This window comes from Lacerta agilis, chromosome 7 (genome assembly GCF_009819535.1).
Source record: "Lacerta agilis isolate rLacAgi1 chromosome 7, rLacAgi1.pri, whole genome shotgun sequence".
Lineage (NCBI taxonomy): Eukaryota > Metazoa > Chordata > Lepidosauria > Squamata > Lacertidae > Lacerta > Lacerta agilis.
In genome coordinates, this window is record NC_046318.1 from 73,410,804 (window position 1) to 73,434,578 (window position 23,775).

General features: G+C 40.6%; 1 protein-coding gene across 3 annotated transcripts; it reads right to left on the reverse strand.

The window, feature by feature from the left end:
* Nucleotides 1-6: 6 nt before the first annotated feature.
* On the reverse strand, nt 7-22,703 carry TMEM65 (transmembrane protein 65). 3 transcript variants are annotated; one of them, XM_033155818.1, is made up of 8 exons: nt 21,942-22,703; nt 14,917-14,997; nt 6,410-6,454; nt 5,778-5,845; nt 5,428-5,482; nt 3,199-3,241; nt 2,425-2,530; nt 7-1,559 (listed from the first exon to the last, which is right to left on the reverse strand). In XM_033155818.1, exons 1-8 carry the CDS (start codon nt 22,357-22,359, stop codon nt 1,461-1,463), a joined length of 915 nt encoding a protein of 304 aa, XP_033011709.1. In that variant the 5' UTR covers nt 22,360-22,703; the 3' UTR covers nt 7-1,460. The 3 variants fall into 3 exon arrangements, with proteins under 3 accessions (XP_033011709.1, XP_033011710.1, XP_033011711.1); XM_033155819.1 differs by lacking the exon at nt 14,917-14,997 and adding an exon at nt 7,476-7,496 and having other exon boundaries at nt 21,942-22,702; XM_033155820.1 differs by lacking the exon at nt 14,917-14,997 and having other exon boundaries at nt 21,942-22,406.
* Between the last annotated feature and the right edge of the window lie 1,072 nt (nt 22,704-23,775).

Sequence of the window (23,775 nt, forward strand, 5' to 3'; positions counted from 1 at the left end):
TGAGGCAAAATGGAAAGAAACCTTTAATCCCCTTCTAATTAATGAAAAGTGATCAAGTTTATTTATTTAAGTTACATTTTGCACACATGATCCACACATCCAGACCAAGTCTAGACATTTAAAAGGCATTCCAAGACACATCTAAAGTAACATTCTGCCCCAGTTAGTATTCAAAGAAACAAGGACACTGAAAATTACTTTCAAATTCCTGAAGCAGGAGACTTCCAGAAGTGGCACACTGAAGTCTGTTTCTCACTGAAGGCAACACAGTTTAAAGAGCTACATCCTGTCAAGGCTTCATCTTACTTTGCACTAATTCTAAACTCATCTGAACTCCACTTTCCCCCTATCAAAGTGCACAATGCACTGCTTTTTCTCGGCCTGCACACATCAAGTGCACAAATTGCTCTACAAATACACATGATTCAGCAAACAATAGACCCTTATCTTGTTGGGGGTTCCCCAGATGCCTAGAATTGATGAATGAAATTCAGATAGGTTAAAAGTTTTCTTTCATTCTTTCGGAGAGGCATGGAAGGAGGGCAGCATACACACACCAACTGAAATGAAGCCAGATTTTCAAAAAATATTGCTGCTACACTCACACAAACAACTGGCTGATTGTCTTCTTACTTGGCCTCCTGGTGCTGGTGAGCACTATCATTAATTGTTGCTTTGCACATTTTTTCCAACTCCAACTGTTGAGCAAACCCCCATTTCCTAACTGTAGCCTGTGTTACATGTACGTTACTAAGATTCCAACTTTTAAGACTCTCCTGATCTCAGATGCCAATTTGACAAGCTCAAGGATGCATTCCAAGCAGTGTCTATGGAGTTTTGAGAGAGGGGCAGCACCTGAAACTGCGATTGACCTTTAAGTGTTTCACTCTAATTGCCTCATTATTCAGCAGATATCTACACCCTATTTCAAGTTTTGCATTATTCAAACAAGTCTTGCTATTCAGTCATACAGTGTGCAACTGGTGACCCAAGATGAATAAAAGTAAGACATGATTCCTCCTAAAGCCATCTGTCACCTAGATTCACTGAAAGGCCAGAATGGAGAGAATGAGGGGCATCAAAGGGAACTTGTGTCATGCGTTTGCAAACGCTAAGTAAATATGCAAACCCCAACCCCATACAGTACATTGATGGCAAGCACTGAAAGTAATAATCCTTATAAAAGATAGAGGCAAAGGGAGGGGGGGAATGGTAAACGCCAACTGCCGGTGTAAGTGAAACACACACACGTCAACAATTTACATTTTAAAAAGGAAAAACCCTTATAAAAAGATGTACTAGAACAAAGCCACAATAAGTTAGTGTTTCCATAAAATGGCATGCTGTTTTGTTCCCCATTCTATACATTGTTACTGTCTGCTAAATGCTAAGTATTTTGACAGCATAGTTGTATAATTGAGGTACATTAGTTTATATAGATCTTAAGCACTGTAAAAAGGTTAATTTTTTTCTTCCAGTTTTTTTTCTTCTTCATCTCCCAAGAAGAACAATGGAAACATTCCTAAAAGGCAGCCAATGGTCACTCCAATAGCCTTACCCTATAAAACACAAAGAAAAATGGGTCACTCACAATTTAGTTATGAAGGTTACCAGATTACAGGTCCAACAACATGAACAGGAAGTAACGAGCAATGAACCTCATTTCTATTATCGTTCTCGTTCCCAAATATTTGCTGCAGAATTTATATTTTGAGAACCTCTATGTGCATTTTTAAAAGAGCTTGTTCCCACAATAATAGGGAGTGGAGTAACATGCACATTGTATCTCCACAAATTCACGTGAATAATCTGAATACTGGAGTTGCTGCTTTTCATAGTCTCATGACCATCTAATCATATTTCCCTTACAGCTGCCTTGTACTTGCCAAAACAACTTGTTGCCAGAGTGGCAAAAAGTATAAAAGGATTTAACAGAAACATGTAAACACAGAAATGAGAAGCTATTGCTTGTATCTATAGTGTGCCTACTATATCTGTAGAACAAGCCACATGTTAAATGCCCCTAAGATCTCAAAATTCTGAGAGCACTTAGCTTTTTCCAGCTGACTTTAATTCTCATGCAAGGTGCTACTGCACTACACTGTGTCTGCTGTTAGTTTAACCCAGGGGTCAGCAAACTTTTTCAGCAGGAGGCTGGCCGGTCCACTGTCCCTCAGATCTTGTGGGGGGCCGGACTATATTTTGGGGGGAAATGAACGAATTTCTATGCCCCACAAATAACCCAGAGATGCATTTTAAATAAAAGCACACATTCTACTCATGTAAAAACACACTGATTCCTGGACTGTGCATGGGCCGGATTTAGAAGGCGATTGGGCCACATCTGGCCCCCAGGCCTTGGTTTGGGGACCCCTGGTTTAACCTCTCACTAACCAAAACTATATGGACACAACAGAGACTCACCACGTGTGCACTGAGGCGTGTTTGCCACATGTCAGCTTGTTTGGGCGTTAGATCAGGAATGGAGAGGCCCAACCTCGAGGCCATAGCTTCAATATAACCTGCAAGTCTTGGAGAAAAAGAACCCAAAAATATTTTGAGCACAATAATATGAAATACAGTATAGCAGCTACAGGATGCTCAGTTTCTGTTGATTGTGGAAATGCAGCGAGCAATTCTGTCTCCTGAACATATGCCAAACCAGCACTTTGGTAAGCCTTTAGAGCTTAAAAGGGACTATTTTGGTACTACTACGTACATAAAACAGTTGTGGCCCTGTGTCAAGGAGGAGTTGGTTCTATGGCTTATAGGTTGGGAAATAGTTTAAAGGACTGATGTGAAACTTGGCAGTATGGGTGAGGCAAACCTATGGGTGATCCACGCCAGATTTGGGGTAGAAAGGATAAACTTTTAAAAAGGTACTCTGGCATGTAACAGGTGCTGTGCCCTTTTGCTGGGATAGTTTTTCCGGAAAGCTTTCTTGTTTCTACTGCATTTGGGGGAGGGGGGGTGATTTGTTGTGAAAAGACAAATTTGAAACTTAGTTCCACTACTCTGCCACTGCCAGCCATTCAGCTCCAAGGTAGTAGTGAAGCAGGAATTAACCACAGAGCGAGCAGGAGACTACACTAAAACAGCCCCCAGAGCTATTGTTGGTAAAGTAAATATTGGCATTTGGTTAACCACTGTAAGAACAAGATGTTGGATCAGAGCCTACAAAATATAATTAACACTTACCCCAATCCAGCTAAATCCGAGACAAGATTTCCCAAGGCAGCAGCTAGATATTAAAGAATCACAAGCATTATAATGCATCTACTAAGACAAGAACAATACACTACACAAATGCCAACAGTTTTATTTCATTTAATGGTTCAGAATCCAGAATTATACCTAACATTATTTGCTTGCTTGAAACCCTTTATAATGCAACTTTCTATAAAATATTCAAGGATCTTTCAATCAAACATTTATCAGTACAGAATACAAACAATATTTAAGAACCCATAGGAGCAGAACAGCTTGAGAATGGTAACCTACACAATTAAAACAGGAAATTTCGAACAATGAGGGTACCGGAAGCAGGGCCTCAGAAGAGGAATGAGATGGTCAGGTAACACAGAGAGGAAAGTAAATCTGGTATTTTGGTTCCATGCCATTTAAGGTTTTAAAGGTCAAAAGCAGCACCTTGAATTGAACTAGGAAAGAAACTGGTAACCAGCAAAGCTGGTACAAGAGCAGGGTAATACAGAAGTGAGGAACCTCTAGGCTATGGGCCTAACTGCGTAAGCCAGGCCTCCCCATTACCAGGCCATTCTGGCCAAGCCATGTCACGGTGTACTGCCCTGCACCTGTGGAGTGATAAAGTCAGGGATGAGCCAAAAAGTGGTTGTCCTTTACAATACATTCTGAAGCATGTCATTTGACTGATTATGGAGGCTTCAAAGCAGTGCAGGCTGGCTCTCTACAAGCACGGAGAATCAATTGATCAGTGTGGCTTTGAACAGAAAGTGCTTTCTGCAGAACGAAAAAAAAATGTTTCTCCGATGCTCTTAACCTTGGGTCCCCAGATGTTTTTGGCCTACAACTCCCATCATCCCTAGGTAGTAGGAACAGTGGTCAGGGATGATGGGAGTTGTAGGCCAAAAACATCTGGGGACCCAAGGTTGAGAAAGGCTTTCTTATAAGCTCCTCCATGCATCAAACTCTAAAACGAGTAAGAATCTAGGGTGCAATTGTATGTTTGACCACTTCAAAATTTTTGTGGTGAGTGGGGAGTTGTATACATGAGCACTGGCAATCTACAGGGGAAGGAATAGACTGAAAGGTGCAGCAAGCAGTACATTTACAGTACTCAGGGGGATGTGAAAACATACTTTATCACATACACACAACAGCAATAGTTCAGTGACAGAGCATCTGCTTTGTACACAGAAGGTCACAGTTCCAATCCCCAGCATCTCCAGAGAAAGACTCCCTTTCTGAAACTCTAGAGCGCTGCTGCTGTCAGTGAAGATAATGCTGAGCTGGATCTGACTCAGTATAAAGCAGCTTCCTATGTTCCTAGTGTCCGCTTCTGCAAAACCAACTTTTATTTCTATAAGCATGTTAATCTTGCTAAGAAAGCTGCTTGCATTATTGAATTTAAAATCCATCACAAATATTTTGCCTCCAGGTTCAGAATTAGCCAGTCGATCCTTTTGGATGAAAAAGTTCTAAAATTTAAAAGGAGACGATTCAGTAATACTTCACTCTTGTGACTTCTAGAACTTTAATATGCTGCCACACTTTCATCTTAAATACAGACACTTTGTTTCAAGTGCCACGGAGAAACAGATTTTTTTGGGGTTGCTCTCTTGGAATAGTTTGGAACTTATTTCTTTATAGAACTTATATACCAATAAACACTCAAAGTGGCTTTAAACTAATAATAATAGTAATGGTGATGGGTGATGGTTGTGGTGTCAGTTAAAACTATTTAAGAAGAGAAAGCTGGGAATGCAAGAAGCAAATGTGAGATCTGTGTCCTGCTTGGATTCAACCTCTTGAGCTGCTTAAGCATGTAAGGCGTGCTTAACTCTTTTGTCCCCAAATCGTTTCCAGCCCCAATCACCTTCCTAAACAGCTTTTTCACCCATAATGACCCCTAACCACCCCAGGTGAAAACGGAGCTCAGGGAATGTGAGGAGAGGAGTTAAGCAGCCTCTCCCCAGCTGCCTTTCCTTGTGGTTAGACACAGCCTGCTTAGGATTTTATATCATGGCAGAAAGATTCATGCAGTTTCTGCATAAGAACAGGGTTTCTGTAAGATATTATGGCAACCAAATTTCCTTCTGGCACTACAAAGTTCAACCATCAATCACAGCCTTTAAAAAAAATGACCTAGTGTGCACAGACACATTCGTAGATTAATGGACAGCTATAGCAAAATTGCCATGGACAGCCAGTCAAGCATAGATTACTTACCTGCCATAGTAGAAATTCCAAGGACAATTCCTATGGACAGTTCTATTTGTGTGCCCTAAAAATAAAGACAATATAAACTTTCATTAAAATCTATACATTCATTAACAAAGGCAAGGTTACAGAAATTAAGGCATTAGGAATAGCAGGCTCTCTGCCACCCAATTCTCCTGGAAACTTTAAAAGACAACATGCATAATATTACATCTATTATAGCAATACAGTGTGCTAAAACATTACTGAAAATAACAAGTCTTTCTGAAGCTAGCATTACATATGTTATCATTATCAAGGTAACTGGATACCAAACATAACCCAAAACAAACTTGAGACCAAGGAGCAACATGACTTACCGCAGCAATCATAATTGCATTATCAAAAAATCCAAACCCTACAAAAGGTATTGCATTGTGGAAGAACACTAGAAGAAAGAGACACACATGTGAGGAGTGCTTTCAAATGCTTGCAAATTCATACATGCAGACTACTGTTCAATTCTCCAATTTCTACAATTTGAAGAAATGCCCATATGAACTGTGGTGTTTCAGATCACAGAAATGGGATATGGCAGCCTCTTTCCATGTATAACACAGCAACTACCAACACATTGTACACAGTGCACTGTGTTGGGTGGGGAAATCTGCTTATAAACATTAATCAACAATTTGCAAAGATCTGGGTGAAACATCTTCATCCTCTCCGTCACATTTCATTTCTGCCCCTTTTAACCCCACTCCTCTCACCACAACTAAAGGTAAAACTTACTAGTAAAAAATATTTTTGTAAGACAGTCAGATTTATCATGTTACTCATAATTTGGGGAAGCAAGAATTAGAATTCCATAATGTTCTGACTCAAGCAGCCCAATGTACTCTCATGTATTCAACTGTATGCCTTGTATTGGCCTCGAGAGAAATGCTCCACGTACAAGTATTAGAGAGGCTTTCTCTAAAGTTAAGCTTCTAAAAAAAATGACGTAATTTACCATGTTTCAGCTGTCCAGTGGATGGTGGCGCAACTTCCAACTTCTCTAGATAAGTAGAAAAATGTGATTAAAGAAAGGCATTATAACCACAAATATTAGAACGTCTATTCTCTTTGAACAGCATAGTGTGAAGTACCGGTACCCATTTCATAGAAAATTTAGCTTTCTTCATATATGGTGTGTTCGCAAGCTACTGCGCAGAAAACTGCAGCTTGGGAGCTCACTGCAGTCTTCTGTGAGTTTCAGATCTATGCTCTCCTTTGATTAAACAAAAGCATGCCAATAGAACTATGCACTTCTGATGCACTCTAATGAAGCACCATTTCACAAAATAATTGGCCGTATATTCATTTGCTTAATCATCTGAAACACTGAATAATGTTGGCTAAAATACTCAAATTACATTGTCACTAGTGCAGGGGTGCCCAACTGCTGACTAGTTGAATTCTCCCTGCTTGTATGTAATTGATCTTGAAAAATCCAACCTTTAGTCTCAGCATATGATAGGGTACTTGATTATGCTGTTGCCCCTTTATTAAAATCCCACAATTTAGGAACATGGAAGGATATTAGGCAACATACAGAGAGACCTTTTGGACTTTTCAAATGAAGAAAAAAAAATTAAAAAAAACATGACGCATGTGGCAGACTGGTTGCAGTATCATCAAATAAATGATTTGTTTAGACAGGATAAATGGAGGGGTTGTATGACCCAAAGCTCACAATTTGAAAGAGAGATCACAGAGTAGGGGAAAGTGATTTCCAAAATGTATGTTACTATTAGAATGGGAAACAAAATATGAATTGGTAAAATCAGCTATAATTCACTGGGGAAGAGATACAGATCATAATATTAAGATCAGTACATGGGAGAAATTATGGAAAAAAAGATTTAAATTTTAACACATTGAGGGAGAATTTTATGGAAATGATTTACAGGTGGTATCTGACACTGAGTAAACTAGCTAAGATGTATAAATCTGAATCAGATATCTGTTGGAAATGTAAAGAAAAAGAAGGTACTTTTTATCTTATGTGGTAGACATGCAAAAAGTTTAAGACTTACTGGGAGATGATATATAATGAACTGGGGGGAAAATGTTGAAAAAGACATTTGTTAAAAGCCCAGAAACTTTTCTTTTAGGTATAAGAGATTTAAGTATATTTAAAGACCAGAAATCTCTTTATGTATGCAACAACAGCAGCACAAATGGTAAATGCTCAGTAGTGGAAAGAAGATACATTAGCAACAAAGGAAGAATAGTAGATGAAATTAATAGAGTATATAGAACTGGCAAGATTGACAAACAGAGTAAGAGATCAGGATGAAATGTTTTGTAGATTATTTGAAAAGTTGTTGTAAACAAATTAAAAAGTTAACAGTAAATTCAGCAGTAAGAATTATTGGGATATAAAACTGAAAAAAAGAAAAAATATTGGGAAAAATTAGAATATGTAGTAGAAAAAGTAATAAAAATGAACCATGGAAGGGAGAAGGTAAGATGAAAATAATTGTGTGTTTTACATCTGGATTATTGTTATAGTTTCAATTGTAAAAATGAAAATGATAAATACTTTTTAAAAAATAAATCCCACAATTTAAGTTACCCCATGGCCTTTAACTCTCTTACATACCCTACCATAAACAAGGAGTGGCTAAAATGTATACTTTCACAGAGACCACTTACTACCCTTAAGTGCTCTTGATAAAATCAGTTATCTGAAGATTTAAACACTACCCAATACCACAAAAAGATGTTAGATTGCTTACAAGAAGAAATCTCCAACACTGGTTAGTGGTATAAACCCAATTTCCTGCCACAAGAAGAAAGTTACACTAACATTTACTGATTTTTAAGCAACACTCTGCAACTCAAAATACATTGGATTAAAGTGATATCAGACTGGGGGGGTCATTTAATTTAATGATTTAAATGATATCCTACTGCTGGGGTGTTTGTAAACAAAAAAATATTAAGCCTTCAGTAAGGAAGAAAATTGCCTAAACAAAACACAAAGCATCTACCAGTAATCCAAAAGCAGGAATTGGGTTAACAGTTCTTATAGCAACAGTTAGTGTTTTGCAAAAAATTATGAAAAAAACCACATGATTAAAGGTACAAGTAGGTTAAATCACATTGTGTGCATAGCTGTACACAGTACAATCGGTGTAGTGTAGTTAATAAAGTGTGTTGAATGCCATTTGACCAGTCACTGTGTCTCAGCCTAAAGTAGCTGGGTTGCTGTGAGGACCCCACTTGACCCTCTGAGCTCCATGGAGGAAGGGCAGGATACAAATGTTTTATAGTCCAAAAGAATAAACTATGAAGGGGTGTATGCTTTATTTTATAAACAAAGACACTGGAAAGGCAACTGGCTCTAAGCAAGTGTATCCTACATATACAGACTGAAGGATCATCTTACCTGAAGTTAGTTTCTGTGCCTCAGATCCATCAGTTCAGAACACAGAATATACAGTACGTAGTTTTTCTCCACCTGCCTGTCAAGGCAAAGCCAGCAAGTCACTTGCCAAGATACTATCAGGACAGTGAGAGATTTAATTACCCCATACCGAACAAAATATATCCCTGTGTCTGTCAAAAAGGAGCTTTTTTCAAGAGCCCATAAAAGCAAGTGGCACTATGTGGTAGAAGACATCTGGACTGGTGGATGAGATGCACAGAAACCAGATCAAGTTAATTTTAACTTTATTTAAGCAACTGAAATATTACAAATACAGCATGAGAACTACCCGGTACTTGAAAGTTTGCCCAATGAGAGAGTCTCTTTTCTAGGTTTCACTATAGTAGTTAACATAAACAGTCCATATCGAGTAAACATCTATCGATTCTCAAACACATGCTTTTCCTCCCCAATTATATTTTTAGAAACAAAAAACTTCTTCCTCTTTTCTTAGTACAGTATTGTGCTTCATACAAATGTATTGATTTAACTCCTTACCAGGTACCATTTTTTCCTGCCAAAAGTAACCCCCAAACTGCAGGCACGCTATAATAAAACTTTTTCTACAAGGCCTACAAAGATATGTAAGTTAGTCATATATACTTGCTTTGTTTTCAAGATGTTGCTGACTATCCATGTACTATTATTTCATATTACTTTATGTACACCACTTAGATTTTTTTAAAATTAAGCAGTTCATACTTGTTGTTTTCTCAATAAAAATAAAATAAATAATGGCTGCATGAGGAAAAATATATTTTCATGAAATTAATTCCTCAAGAATGGGAAATATATAGTCTAGGAATGCCATCCTTTTGGTATCCTCTAAAATGCACATAGCATCACATAGTACAATGGTTTTCAAATTGTTTTAAGGGAATGGTTACCTACACACTTATTAGAGGATCTTCAACAAGAAGATTGGTAACAGCAGACAAGCTTCCCTAAAAACAACTGGCGTAATGACTTTTCCTAGAATTTCTTTTTGCTACAGGAAAGTTGGCTATGTTGGGAGCATGCTCAATTTATTCAGGACAAAGACTTGCACCCTAGAACATAGTAAGTAGAAGGCATAGTGGGGTCAACCAAAAGTTCACTGTATGATTTGCAGTAAAATCAGCAAGTTTCTAATTGCTAACCCTACAATAGCAACAGGGTTCTTCCTTTCTAATTTGAAATTAGGCTGTTGGGAACCCTGATAATCTGTGGTAACTCAAAAGCAGTTCATCCCAGTATATAACTCATAGGGCAGAGTGGGCAATTACCTCTGTCTCTGGTGCCCTGGTCCATGGGGTCACGAAGAGTCGGACACAACTAAACGACTAAACAACAACAACAATTGGTGCCCTATTTTGTACTATGAATCCTGCCCAATAGAAATTGCTCGTTGGCCTCACCTCCTCAGGGGCCAGGCAGGAGCGGATTGGCTCTAAAGAGCCAGCCTGCTCCCAACTCTCTGCATGCCAACACAACCACACTGTATCACATATCAGCAACGCAAAGATGCTGCAACCCTCCTTTTCTTCACCCCTACTACCCCACTAAAGGTCCCAATAATTCACTCACACTGATCTTGCAGTGATAAATCTAGACAGATTTCATTTTTCTCACAGCTCAATAATTTTGTCAACCCACAGTAACAGCAGGAGCATATAGAATACCAGAAATTCTTGCACTTGCAATTCTGAAAACTTCTGCAAGTTTTCACCATAAAAGCTTAGAGATGCCTTTGTTTCAGATAGGCACGTGATGGTACTAAGAGGTATAACATTTTGAGTTGAAAACAGGGGGGGAAATGGCTTAATCAAGAAGAAAAAGATCTATCAGACCATTTATGGCACAGAACACCAGTCAAGATGGGTGAACAGCTGCTTTTCAGCCTGTCAAATCAAGTCATATTTAGTGTCAATTCAAATCATATTTTGTTCCATTTTGCAACAAACTGCTCTATTTTCCTAAAAGAAGAAAAAGCTTTTTAAAAAGGCTTAAGATTCACTTCAAATTTGTGAGCAAAGGATAGCTCCTAGTCTACATACACACACTTGGGAGGCCTATAAAACAGAATTTGGATCCTTTGATGTCTACTGCTACCAACTGTTAGCATTGTATCTTCTTAGTGTTCTACCACCACACCAATATGAAAGGCCACATACCCCATTCATATGAGAACTGCACATCAGAATTTGAAAGACTGCTCCCTTTCATCTTTTAAACTGGAGAAAAAGATAGAAAGCTGTCCCCATCATCTTACCTAAGGATGTTGAATGTTCAGGTGGGAAATAAACTGATCTGAACAGTTCAAAAAGGAGCTCTTGAAACTTCTGCTGCGCTTTTACCAGGTTATAAACAGACTAGAATAGGTTGCTCTGGTACTGCAAAAACCAGCTGTTTCTTTTCCAATGAAATTTTGTGAGCAACACTTAAGTTTTCATAATGAGTGCCTCAGTAATATGCTGGAAATTCCACACCTAGCATCACAAGTAGTGCATTATGAACTTACCAAGTTCATACCAGTTTTATCTAACTTAAAATCGAGACCACAAATTAAGGTTATACTTCTTCTACACCAATAACCAAACTAGCTTACCAGCTTAAAAATTATTCCTAACTATTTTTATACAGCCCTTTTAATCACATTCCCGGAGTGATTTACAAAAATAATAAATAAGATGTAAATACAAAAAGCAAGCTAAAAGACGCAAAATCATAAAAGTGGCATAAAACAGTCAGCAGGATCAGGAAAGTTTTGGAAAAGGTCATTAGAAAGACAATAAGCATTCTGCAATTGGGGTGCCACAATCAAGGCAGTTCCCTCTTTGACTGCCACTCACTTCACCTCAGATGGTACATGCATTCCACTCAAGATTTTTATGTACAGTCCTTCAAGAACCCTGGGTCCTTAAACTGCTCTTTGTTCTCAATCACAGTCAATGTTTCCAATGCATGATTAAACTGGTACAGACTGGACTGTTTTTGACACTAGATTACTAACAATAATCTGGTGCTTAAAGGTAAAGGGACCCCTAACCATTAGGTCCAGTCGTGTCCGACTCTGGGGTTGCGGCGCTCATCTCGCGTTAATGGCCGAGGGAACCGGCGTACAGCTTCCGGGTCATGTGGCCAGCATGACAAAGCCGCTTCTGGCGAACCAGAGCAGCACACGGAAACGCCGTTTACCTTCCCGCCGGAGCAGTACCTTTTTATCTACTTGCACTTTGACGTGCTTTCAAACTGCTAGGTGGGCAGGAGCAGGGACCAAGCATCGGGAGCTCACCCCGTTGCGGGGATTCAAACCGCCAACTTTCTGATCAGCAAGCCCTAGGCTCTGTGGTTTAACCCACAGTGCCACCCGCGTCCCTAATCTGGTGCTTAGGATCATAGAATTGTAGCTACAAATACAGTTCTTCTCTACTAATGAGAAGCCAATAACCAGTGTTTTGGTTCTTCCATTTCAGAGTTCAATACTACCCTTTCAAGAATCGTATTTAGTCTGAACTTCAAAAACCAGACTTAATTACAAGTATTATAAGAGTGCTATTCACAATATGAAACTAGAAATACTTGTCTGAACTCAAAAGGGGGGGTAGTGTCAGATTAAGCCCCACATATATTTAAAGGAGCCAGCATGCTTGCGTGCAACACATTAATTTACAAACAACTAAAAACAGGCAATTCTGATGAAATTATAAATGAACCTGATTAAAAGGTTCTGCCAACGTAATTGACAGAATTGGATGCCAAGAGTATACAACTTGCATAGCAGGATCCTACAGAGATTACAACATATTGTCAAGCATCTCAGCAGTATTTAGACAGCTAAAAGCCCACATACAAGAGATAGCTCTGTATTAAAACTAAGGTATGACAAAACAAATCAGATACAACAGATATTTGCTCTGAACGTCTGTTAAATTATTCAAATATCACAGCAAATAATTTATCTGGATCTAGTGTTGCTCTCCATCCTCCCTGGCACACTGGAGAATGCAATGTACACAGACAGGATCACAGTTACTAGCAGCAGCCCAGTTAGAACTAGCACAGCATTGACCCTTTCACTCCCATTTTACCTTAAAAAGTTGGTGGAATAGAGTCTAAAACTTAGCTGTGCTTGAGCAAGTTATGGAATGCAACAGAGATGTAAGAGGAATTAAATCCAAATGTTATCCTGGTTCCCATTAACCCAACAAAAGGGTTCTTCCGTCCCTCTGCTATGGTCCAATGTTTTACAAAAGCATTTGTGGCCCCTTGTTTGATTTCCAAATCCTATATATAGGGTATGTGCCTATATCACATGTATATCTCTCGTTGCACAGATCCACTTCAAATCATGGTTTCATAATTTTACTCTGCTCTTGTAACTAAGTTTGATTTTGTAGTGTTATGCTACTATGCTATAGAATGCATTGTTCCTTATTGTTTTCCTTTACGGAAAAACTTGAAATAATTTTTTTTATTTTTTAAAAAAGTCAAATGTCGAGAGGAGAATTACTGTAAATACAAAGTTTAGCTTGACAAAGAAAATGATTAGAACACAATGCTTAGGACACACCTCTGCTAAAATTGTGTATTTTCACAGCGATTCACCAAACAATATTGCCTCTTTTTCTGTTGTCTCTTTCAATTCTTTTTCTATTCCTTCTTTTCTCTCATTTTTTTACTATTCCTTTTTCTCTACCCCTCCCTCCCTTCCTTTTTCCTCTTCTTTTCCTCTAGATTAATGTTTTAGTCTAGACAAAAAAAACATTTTTTGACATTTGTATTTATCTTTATAAACCCTAATAAAATTTTATGTATCAAACATAATGTATCAATGTATTATTATTGATTTTGAAACTAAGACCATCTTTCCAATTCTAGGTGTCACTTTTTCAGTCTGCACATAGATAGTAGTAGTACAAGTAGTTCTGTATAAGTATTTGTAAGACATGAATTTTTTTGACCATTTTACCCCCTAAAAAAAGAGAAATGAATCACATGTTCCTCATGACTCATATACCATGACAAGGAGAAATGTTTTTAAAAAATGACATTTAGCTACTGTTCAGAAATAAAATACTGAACTATGGCTGAGTCTTGGACTTGTACATTCATCCTCCTGTGTATGTGGCAAACCAGTTTGCTATTATATCCAATTATGGCTTGGATTTTTGCATAGCCATAGCTTGCTGGTTTGGTTCCAATAGCAGAACAAGTATGAGAATGAGGAAGTCAGAGATGAGATTTATTCAAAGCACCATGATTAAACTACACTACACTAATTCTTTATGGCACAACCACACTTGGAATATGGTTTAAAATTCTGGTTGCTGTATAGCCAAGATACTCCCTCATCCTTGTAAGAGAAAAGCTTTTCTCCTTCAAGCATAATATTAGAATTTGAGCTATCCAAAAAAAATAGTTGGCAGCAGGTTTGGGACAGTTAAAAGTACTTTTCATACAATTCATCACTAAACTATGGAATGCACTGCCACAAGATGTGGTGATAGGTATAAGGTAAGAGACTTCAGAACCTCTCACCATGAATTTGTCTTTCATGGCTATGAGTCATGATGGCTAAATGGAATTTCTGAATTCAGAGACCGAATGAGTGAGTTCAAGGAACAAGCAATGGAAGAGCTGCTCCCTGATTAGGATAACTAATTGGCCACTATGAGAATTAGGACACGGGATCTATATTTGGTCTGATTCAGCAGGACTCTTCTTAGGTTCACCCAACTACGGTGTGTATACCACAACAGTCATTTTGTGACTGACACCCAAAATGCTCTCTCAAAAATAGAAATATGTCCAATGGTCCCCCCCCCCAAAAAAATTGGCAACCCCTGAAACTAACTCATTATGGTCATATGCCAATGCAAATGGAAACAACCATGGCCATTTCAGTTAAACATTCCAGGTTACACAAAACAAACAGGATAGCATGTTTATGTAAGTAGATTTAATGAAACAGCAGCATCTATTTTGCATATCAAAACCATGGTTCACCTAGCACCTATTTAGACCATGCACATTTATGTAGCAAGTAGAGAAGTTTACTGTACCCCAAGTACTAGTTGGTTCGGGTGGTACTATTTGCTTCAATGGCATCTCAAGTGGTACCAATGGTTTAGGAAATCTGGAAGCTAAAGTTTTTCATACGTAAGAAATAAAGTTACATTTCAATGTTAAAAGCCTTTAATATTCATGAATCCATGTTTTCAGAACTTACACCAACTACAGACTGTGCAGCATAATCCTATATATGCTTGCTCATAAGCAAGTCTAATATTTAGCTTATTTCTGCTATGCCACTGGTGTGTTTAATGGTCAATATCTAATTTTAGTCATACTTGCCCATTGAAAACAATCGACTTAAAGCCCACAGATTTCAGTGCATCTACTCCAAGTGTGACCCAATGTGCAAGGTGAAACATTCAGTATAAATGGGCACCAACAACATTCTGTCCAGTTTATTCTGGTTTTCTTTTTTCGTTGCTCCACATGCCTATATTGTGGTATAATCTGATCCAGCATTATGCGGTGTGCTTTATACTACTTGTAAGAGTATTTGCACACACATGTGGAACACCACCAGGGGTGGAAGAACAGCTTGTGGTGTATAACATTTGGAGCAAGAGAACAATTAGGCACACCAACCTGCTGCTTTGAATTCCAGACCATCAAGGTCTATCACATACACTTGTGTGAAATGAATAGGTTTACCTTATTCCTGAAGAGATTGAAGTAGTATGGCATGTTTTCCTGCTTCCTAATCTTGCACTTAAAAAAAATAAACAAATCTCTGCTAGGTTAACATAGACTTATCAAATCCTTATGAGATTATTTATAAATTTGGGCAAGTACAATCAGAAAAAATAATTTGAGTCAGGATAAATCAAGAAAATATTAGTCTCCATCCTAAGGTAGTATCAGTGCACATTTTTGCAGGTATGACAGAAGTATTGATAGCTTCTCATATTGGTACGGATGCTTGCAGAACTACTCTTGCAAGACCACAGCTATGTGTGTGCCTTCTTGCTGCTCCCTTGAGCTACGATTTGTCTATTTTCCTCCATGCACATCAATTGACTGCTCCTCCCTAACTCTACAAGTTACTTAGCCAGCATCTTTAAATTTTATTCATTAGATACTTGGGTTTCAAACAACCTAGAGGTCATTTTTACCGCAGGTGAGCAAAACAGCTGCTATTTATAAACCTATTTTTAGCATTTCTTTCCTCCTTTCTATACACAATCATTTGCACTGCAAGTTGTGCATGACTGGTGCAACAGGAAAATGAACAAACTACTTAAGATAGAAGGGGTCTAAGGCCAACCTTCCTTTTTCTTGCATTGGGAAATGGCCATAGCTGTCAACCTTCCCTTTTTTTGCAGTGGGAAACAGTGCTGGAATAAGGGAATTTCCTGCAAAAAAAGGGAAAGTTGACAGCCATGGTCTAAGGCCATCACAGATCTATGCATGGTATACTCAGGGATACTGGTTTTCCAGAAAATGTTGAATGGGAATATTTACTGTAAATTACAGTGTTGTAGCAGACAATTTTCTGATTCCCTAGGGAGTGATCTAATTTAGCACCCTTAGTATTTAGAAAAACAAAGCTAAAACTTTGAAACTGTCACACTAGTCTAATATTTCTTTGCATCTAACATCCATTCATTGTTTCTAATGAATTTATGAAATATATTTTCCATAGAAAAATAAAGCATTGGAAATGTTTCACCTTACATCATTGTGGATTCTGTGCAGAGTGTGTTGAATTTTATGAATCTGAATAAAGAGTGTGAACAATAGTCTCTCAAATTAAATATTAAAAGTCGTAGTATGAGGTATATAGTGGCATTGTATTTAGCATTTAAGCACCTCCTGTTAATCCTGCATGACTGATCTCACAATAAAAAGGCAACTACTGTAACACTTTAATAACAAAGAATTATACATAGTCTTGAAAGAGATACTATTGCCAAAACAGAAGACAATACACTATTACAAAAAACAGGTTTGTTAGTTCTGTGATACAATCTAGTTCTGAGTCACTGTCATCATGTCATTCCCCAAAATAGTACAACTTTATGAAAGCTGTGTAACTGTTCCTATTTTTCATGCCAGAACAAGTGTTACTTAAATCATCTGAGCTAATCTAAATTAGAAATCTTTAGTTCATGTGACCTTTTAACCAATGCTGTTTCGCTACTTTTTAGTCATTTTGAGATAAAATTAATGTTTGTACAGAAACAGTTGGATAGCTTTGCAGATGCTGGCTAGCAGTAATTAAAAAAATCTACTTTGATCTCACCATGCAAATATGGTCAGAGAGATATGAATGCAGCACTAAATAAGAGCAAAGAACTTTTAGCTCATAAGAACCATCTACCAGAGAGTCACAGTAATTTAAAGGGAAAGACAACTCCTAAGACAAATGCATGTTGATACCTCCCAGCCCCCACTCCCTGGAGTTAGATGGGCTACTATGATGTCACAGAAGACTGCAGCAGTATTAGAAACTCAAATACAGTATAAGCTAATCATCAAATGGCATCTTAAACCTAGGTTAGTCGCCACAATGGAATATCTAGGTGACCCTTTTTGCAAAATAATAATAATATCAATATCACTTTATATTTTAAATAAATAAAAAAACTCAGTGGTTTACAACACATTAAAACAGCAAATAAAACAATGCAGAATAAAACAAATTCAAGCTTCAAGGAAAATATTTCAGATCCTTCTCTGACATTTTGCTTTCCCACTTAATTTATCTACCCACTTAATTTATATACCTGCCCCATAGCAGAAGTACTCTAGGAAGTCAACGTGGTGTAGTGGTTAGAGTGTCAGACAAGAACCTGGGAGATAAGGGTTCGAATCCCCACACACTCATGAAGCTCACTGGGTGTCCTTGGGCCAGTCACAGCATCTCAACCTAACTTGCTGGGGGGTGAACAATATACTCTTTGGAGAAAAAGGTGGGATATAAATGCAATAAATAAGCTCTTCTGCTTACCTGCAGAAGAAAGCTGGAGGGGCCAGCCAGATGGAGATGTCAGTTGCCAACCTGGCATCCAGAGATCTCCACATGGTCGCAATTGGGTCTGCGCCAGTCACAAAACACACCTGGGGAAATTCTAACACTCATGCAAGTACTGCTGTCAGTACTTTGGCTTCACTTAATTCAACTGAATGAATTGACACATCCCCAGAACTGTGTGCCCTCAGACCTCATGTGGGTAAGCTAACTGGCACAACAAAATTGCTACCTCAAAGGCCTCATTTCCACTACAATTTAAGCTCCTAAGACTCTTGACATTTTGTACCTTCTCCATACATACCAACATAAATGAGATAGGTCACCATTTCTCTCTTACATGCACTGCCCATAACAGTGGATGCAGGAGAGGGGATTGGTGGAGACCTGGAGACCACAAATACTGGCTGACTTGAAGGTCAAGCCAACATTTACGGATCCCTAACAAATGAAGACTGAGAATTCCAAGCATGTCCTCATGAAACATGACAGAGATTCTCAGGTGCAGAACCGATGCTGAATATGACACAAAGGAGCTTCCTTTAGAAGAAAATGACACTGGGACTCTCAACCAGGATCCAGCAAGAAAAGCCTGAGGAAGGCCCCAGAGGAGCAAAAAAGGGAAGTTAAAAGCTACTGTCAAGAGAAAAAGCACTGTACACAGACAATTAGCAGGTTACAGCTCTGCAAAACAAAGGCTGGAGTGAGATTGTGTAGGCATCACATAAGCCTGCATTGCAACACTCAAATCAGAATTATTTTTGTTTTGTGGAAGATTTAAGCAGGAAAGAATTTTGAAATTGCAATTTTGAAAAATATAGGAAAATTCAGATTGTTTCAGAACTGATGTTACAAATTTAGGAAGTAACTATTTGAGAGTTATAAGGCACAATATTAAAGCTTTGATTTATATTTTTATAAATAAAGTTAAGATTAAACATGTATCTGAGGCTAAACAATGCCAATGCAACAGATTGTGAGTACTTAGCTATAGGCCATCTAAGTGTCCTTTTCAAGGGCATATTTACCAAAGTCATGGCCCAGAGTCAAATGCAAGCGAGTTTCTAAATATGTATTGTAACCTCAAACCTTACCCAAGAAAGCTTGCTGCTAGTAACTTATAACACTTGAACTTTAAATTTAGCATTTGCTCATTTTTCTACTCTAAAGGTTGCAATTCTCTAGTCACTTCAGCCTTTCATCTGGGAGACTATCAGCTGGGAACCTGCTATATAACTGAAAAATCAATGTGAAAGATAACCTTACATGATCTTTAAAGCCATTTCAACCTGATGCTGTCACATGCATGCACTTTGGAACTCATAACAGCTGCTCTTATTCACTATGGAAAAAGCTGAATGGACATTATTCACACTATGATACAAGCCTTTTATATTAAGCAATGTTCCAAAACAAGCTATTTGATGTACCAGCTCAATGTGACAGAATACATGCTGGAATATTCATGATTTCAAAGAAAACATGCCATCCATTATGCTGGAAGTCGAAGATGCTACCATAACACAATACTACAGTAAAGGTAAAGAACACACCACAGTTACATTTGAACAATGATTTATTTTTTATGTAAACCTGCCCAGTATATTACAGGATATCGTCAACTTCTATTCTGTGGCTAAACAAATCCTGTTTAAACCTCCCTCCACTTCCATCACCTTCTACTGCCTTTCAGTACTGAATTATAGAGATTGTAAGCCCCCTAGAAAAGAACCTGTCCTCTGCGGAGATGTGAAGTCCTTTGAAAAAAGCTAGGAATTAAAAAACAAAACAAAGAAGGAAAAATCCAACTTTTCCCAGGGCTTCACATCTCAACCTCTGTACTGTGTACATAGACAAAAAAATTATTGTGCTAGATAAGCAAATAAAATACTCTTAACCTATACCGTGGTGTAGGTTGAAGTTGGGTAGTAAAATATCTTCTCCTTTTAGCAAAATCTCAAGTTTTTTTCCAAAATCTTAACTAAAAGAAGCTGGATCCTCAATCAAGTATATTCTGTTATTCCTATTCCATTGCTTCTGTTTCTTTTATTAATACACGAAATCAACGGGCTGTTCAATATCCATACTTTAGTCTCCATACATCAGTAGTCAAAGCACTTAGAAGAGTTTGACAAAGATGTGCTGAATCAGTGCAGCTGTCACCTGAAACCCTCAGAGAGACTGTCAGTAGAAGCAATTAGCATAAAGAAACTAAGACTAGCAAAAGAGGTATGGTCTTCAAATCTGCAATTTTAGCTCCAAACCATCCCAGTGCTAGTTAGTACCACTTAGGTCAGATATATCTCCAATTTTAGTGCTTCCATTTCAGTGCTGTGAAACAAGCTGCCATCTACATGCACTCTCAGAACTAAGGAACGGTTTAATTGGTCATGTGCCCACCAATCTAATCAATGTTTGTGCTTTTTTCACTACTGCTGTAGACAGTAGAGTATGCTCTCATTGATTCCTTTTCATATAAGAAGTCTTTTTTTTTCATTGCCCCATTATTTTTAATTTCAAAACAGAGGAACTAACTAAAGATGGGCTTTCCTGGGCATATAATTGAAACTAAATGAACCAACTTTGCAAATACTCTGAAGTACATCACAGTATCAGCATCCCACGTTTCACCTTATCAGCACATTTTTATCAATAAAATTTATAAAATATTCACATCTTAAATTTATCATAATTGTACTCCCAGGTACCCAAGTTACCATGTTCTGTTTCCTGCTTCAGTTTGTACAGTACCAGGGATACATTGCAGGAAAATGGGGTAGCAGAATTTGGATTACATGTATGCCCACAGTAGTACCAATGTCAAGAATGCACCATGACTATCTTCTTGGCAACAATCCACAAATGGGACCCAAAGTATTGGATGCAACCAATTCAAGACACTCGACCGTAACAGATTTTTACACCTCTAGATTTTTTTTGCATTTTTGCTATGAATGCATAGCTGTAGTAAAAGAACCAGATTAAAGAATAAAAAATGCACTTGCACAACGCAGGAGAGATCATGCATGTATGTAAGAAATCACCCTTGTACAACTGCTATCACATGTGCAATTCAGCTTTCTGCATGCCTTGCCAATGCTGGGAAAGCAACATCTGTAATGGAAACCTAAAAGCCACAGCTGCACACAACTAGCCATGGGCTAGGAAACCAACACAGGGCAAATACTCCCCACCCCCTCAAATCAGGTTAATGCATGCCTTCAGTGTTTCCATGCCTAGGCCTGGAGGCTCAATCAACCCTGCCTAAAACAACATGTTTGTTAACTTGGAAGCTCTGCCTCCTGAAGTCAGATGGGTGGGTCCATGAACTAGACAGGCACTTTCCCCATGAAAGCTAGAATTCATTTCAAGCACACAGCCCTAGCCTCAACAGTTTATTTCTAAAGCACGCCCATCTGAATCCCTGTCCCGTTCCACACAAAAGCAGCACCAGACCCAGGCCTCAAACCTGCCTGACAGCCACACCCTCCCCCTTAACCCCACGGTTACAGTGGCTGGCTATGGTTACACAGCATCCCAGGAAAGCCACTCTGAATGTGCTCAGGGGCATTATCCTTATGTTTTGTGCATTCCAGGGCGATACTATCCCACGACCAAGCTTGGTGGAGAACCATTGTCCAAGTTCACGCCAAGCGCCGGGTGCAATCTTTAAGCGGAGGGCAAGGTTTACAAGTTGGGGGTTAAGCCTCGCTGAACTCCGGGTAAAGGCGCTACAGATACAGAAGGGGAGAACGAGGTCCTCGGTCGATGCGCCAGTAGGAAAGTTTCGCTTCTGCTTCTTCCTCCTGGCTCCTCTTCTCTTGCTCTCCATTCCGAATGCTTGCCTCGGGCAGGAAAGCGAAGCAAAGAAGCAAAGCGCTCGGCGGAGCGCGAGACGAACCCCCCCCCCCCCGGAATCTATCAGGGTCGTGGGTTCGAATCCCGAGTCGGGCAGAAGAAGCAATCCCCGCCTGGCAGGGGGCTGGGCGACACCCCCCCCCCCCGGTGTGGAGCCCTTTTCCCCCGGTGGTCCCTTTTGCTTACCTTGCGCGATGGCGATGGACTCGAAGCGGTGCAGCTCCCTCAGCAGGCAGCTCCTCTCGGTGGAGTGGAGGCTGTAGATGAAGTCCCGCGCCCCTTGCGCCGTGTTCAGAGCCTCGATGGGCTCCTTCTTCGGGTGCGTGCCCAGAGACCGGGGGGAGCCCGCCGAGGCCGGCGGCAACCGGAGCCACAGTCCTTCCTCGGAGATGCCGCCTCCGCCTCCGCCGCTGCGACGGAAGGTGCTGAGGCAGCGGCGCTGGCCCGGCAGGGGCAAGAGGCAATGGCAGCAGCAGCAGCGGAGGCCCCGCAGCTGCGGAGCTCGGAAGCTGAGGCGGGAAACCAGCGCGGAGGGCGAGGAGCCTCCGGGCCACCCGGAGCCCAAGCGGAGCGCCAGGCGGCAGCTCAGCCACGTCGACGGCATGCCTCGCCGCCCGCCTCGGAGCGGGGCCCGCCGGCGGCACCGCCCGCTCTCTCTCTCTCGCTACCGGCGCTGGGGAGGCGAAGGGCGGCGCTGCCCTGGCGAAGGGAAGGCGCTGCTCATGGGAGCCCCTCCCCGAGAGACGCTTTCTCTCTCGCGGCCGCTCCCTTCGCTGGGGTTGGAAGGGGTTCGAGTCACAGCGGCGGCGGCGGCAGCAGCTCCCTGCGCCGCCTCCAGGAGGCTCCGGGCATCTTTCCCTCCTCTTCTTCTCCTCCTCCTCCCAGAGCTGGGCGGGCTTCCACGGCTCGCCTCAGAGACTGGTCAGGCGGCGCTGAGGTAAAAGGGGTCGGTGGGGGGGGGGGAGCTCGCTCGGCGGCAAAGAAGAGCAGCAGCAGCGCTGCAAAGGAGACCGTATGCGCGCGTCCGTGCGAGAGGGGAGAATGAGAGAGGGCGGTTCTGCGCAGGCGCCGGTCGGCTCGGTTGAAAGGACCGCCTTCTTGTCCTCCCGACTCCGTCCATCCTGTAGGGAGAGCGAGGAGGCGTTCTCCTCTCGCTCTCCGTATTTTCCTCTCTCTTTCTCCGTCCCCGCCCACACCTCCGTCCAGCCTATGGGAAGAGCGAGGAGGCGTTCCCCCTCCCCATCGCTCCCTCCGCCCCTTCCTGCCCGCCGATTAACGAACGTGTGGAGTCTGAGTGACAAGACTGGTGTGCCACGCCATGCCCCTTGACAGACCCCCGGCCGTTCCCTCTCCACCAATACGGCGGCTAAAACTGGTCTTGGCAACCAATCAAAGGGACAGGGTCTGGCAGGCGCTCCGCCTCTCCCAACCCTCAACAGACAACCCTCGTGCCCTTAGAGCAGATGCGGATGGACTACAGCTCCCATCATCCTCCGGCTTTCGGTCGCAATGGCCGGGGCTGATGGGAGTTGAAGTCAAATTCCCCTCTTCTATTTCTCGTGCCTCTTGTTGGGTGACTGTTTCACAGACCGCTGTTTTTTTTAAAGACAGGGCTCAATCCCAGAGTGAGGGTCAGCCATCTGCATCATCCTGGAGGAAGAAGAGGGGATTGCCCCTGACCATGTCCAGAGTGGAATCCTGCCAAGAGAAATAATTTTTAAAAGTAGGTCACACCCCTGTAGGATTAAGGGACGGAGATTCCAGGGAAAGTAAGTGTTGCCTCAAATGACTTTGGCCTTTAGGCAGTATTTAAGGGTTGCAGGTGTAGCAAGGTGCATTGACTGTCCATGGAATCAGCCTATCAATTCTAAAAAAACTCAACCCTGCTTAGTGCTGCATCGGGTGCTGTGGTTGCTCAACAGTGTGAGGAAAGACAGGCACTTTGAAAATGCTCAGAGGCATTCTTTCAAACTTCATAACTGCTCTCTTCGGCACCGTGACAATTGCAAAGAGGATCCCT

What these genes read in the sequence shown, in the direction of transcription:
- TMEM65 (XM_033155818.1), bottom strand. Translation starts at nt 22,359, where the DNA reads ATGCCGTCGACGTGGCTGAGCTGCCGCCTGGCGCTCCGCTTGGGCTCC. An exon ending in CGAACCAACTAGTACTTGGG is followed by an intron (nt 6,455 to 14,916) that starts GTACAGTAAACT and finishes CTACTTATCTAG; the next exon opens with AGAAGTTGGAAGTTGCGCCA. An exon ending in TGGAATTTCTACTATGGCAG is followed by an intron (nt 3,242 to 5,427) that starts GTAAGTAATCTA and finishes TTTAATATCTAG; the next exon opens with CTGCTGCCTTGGGAAATCTT.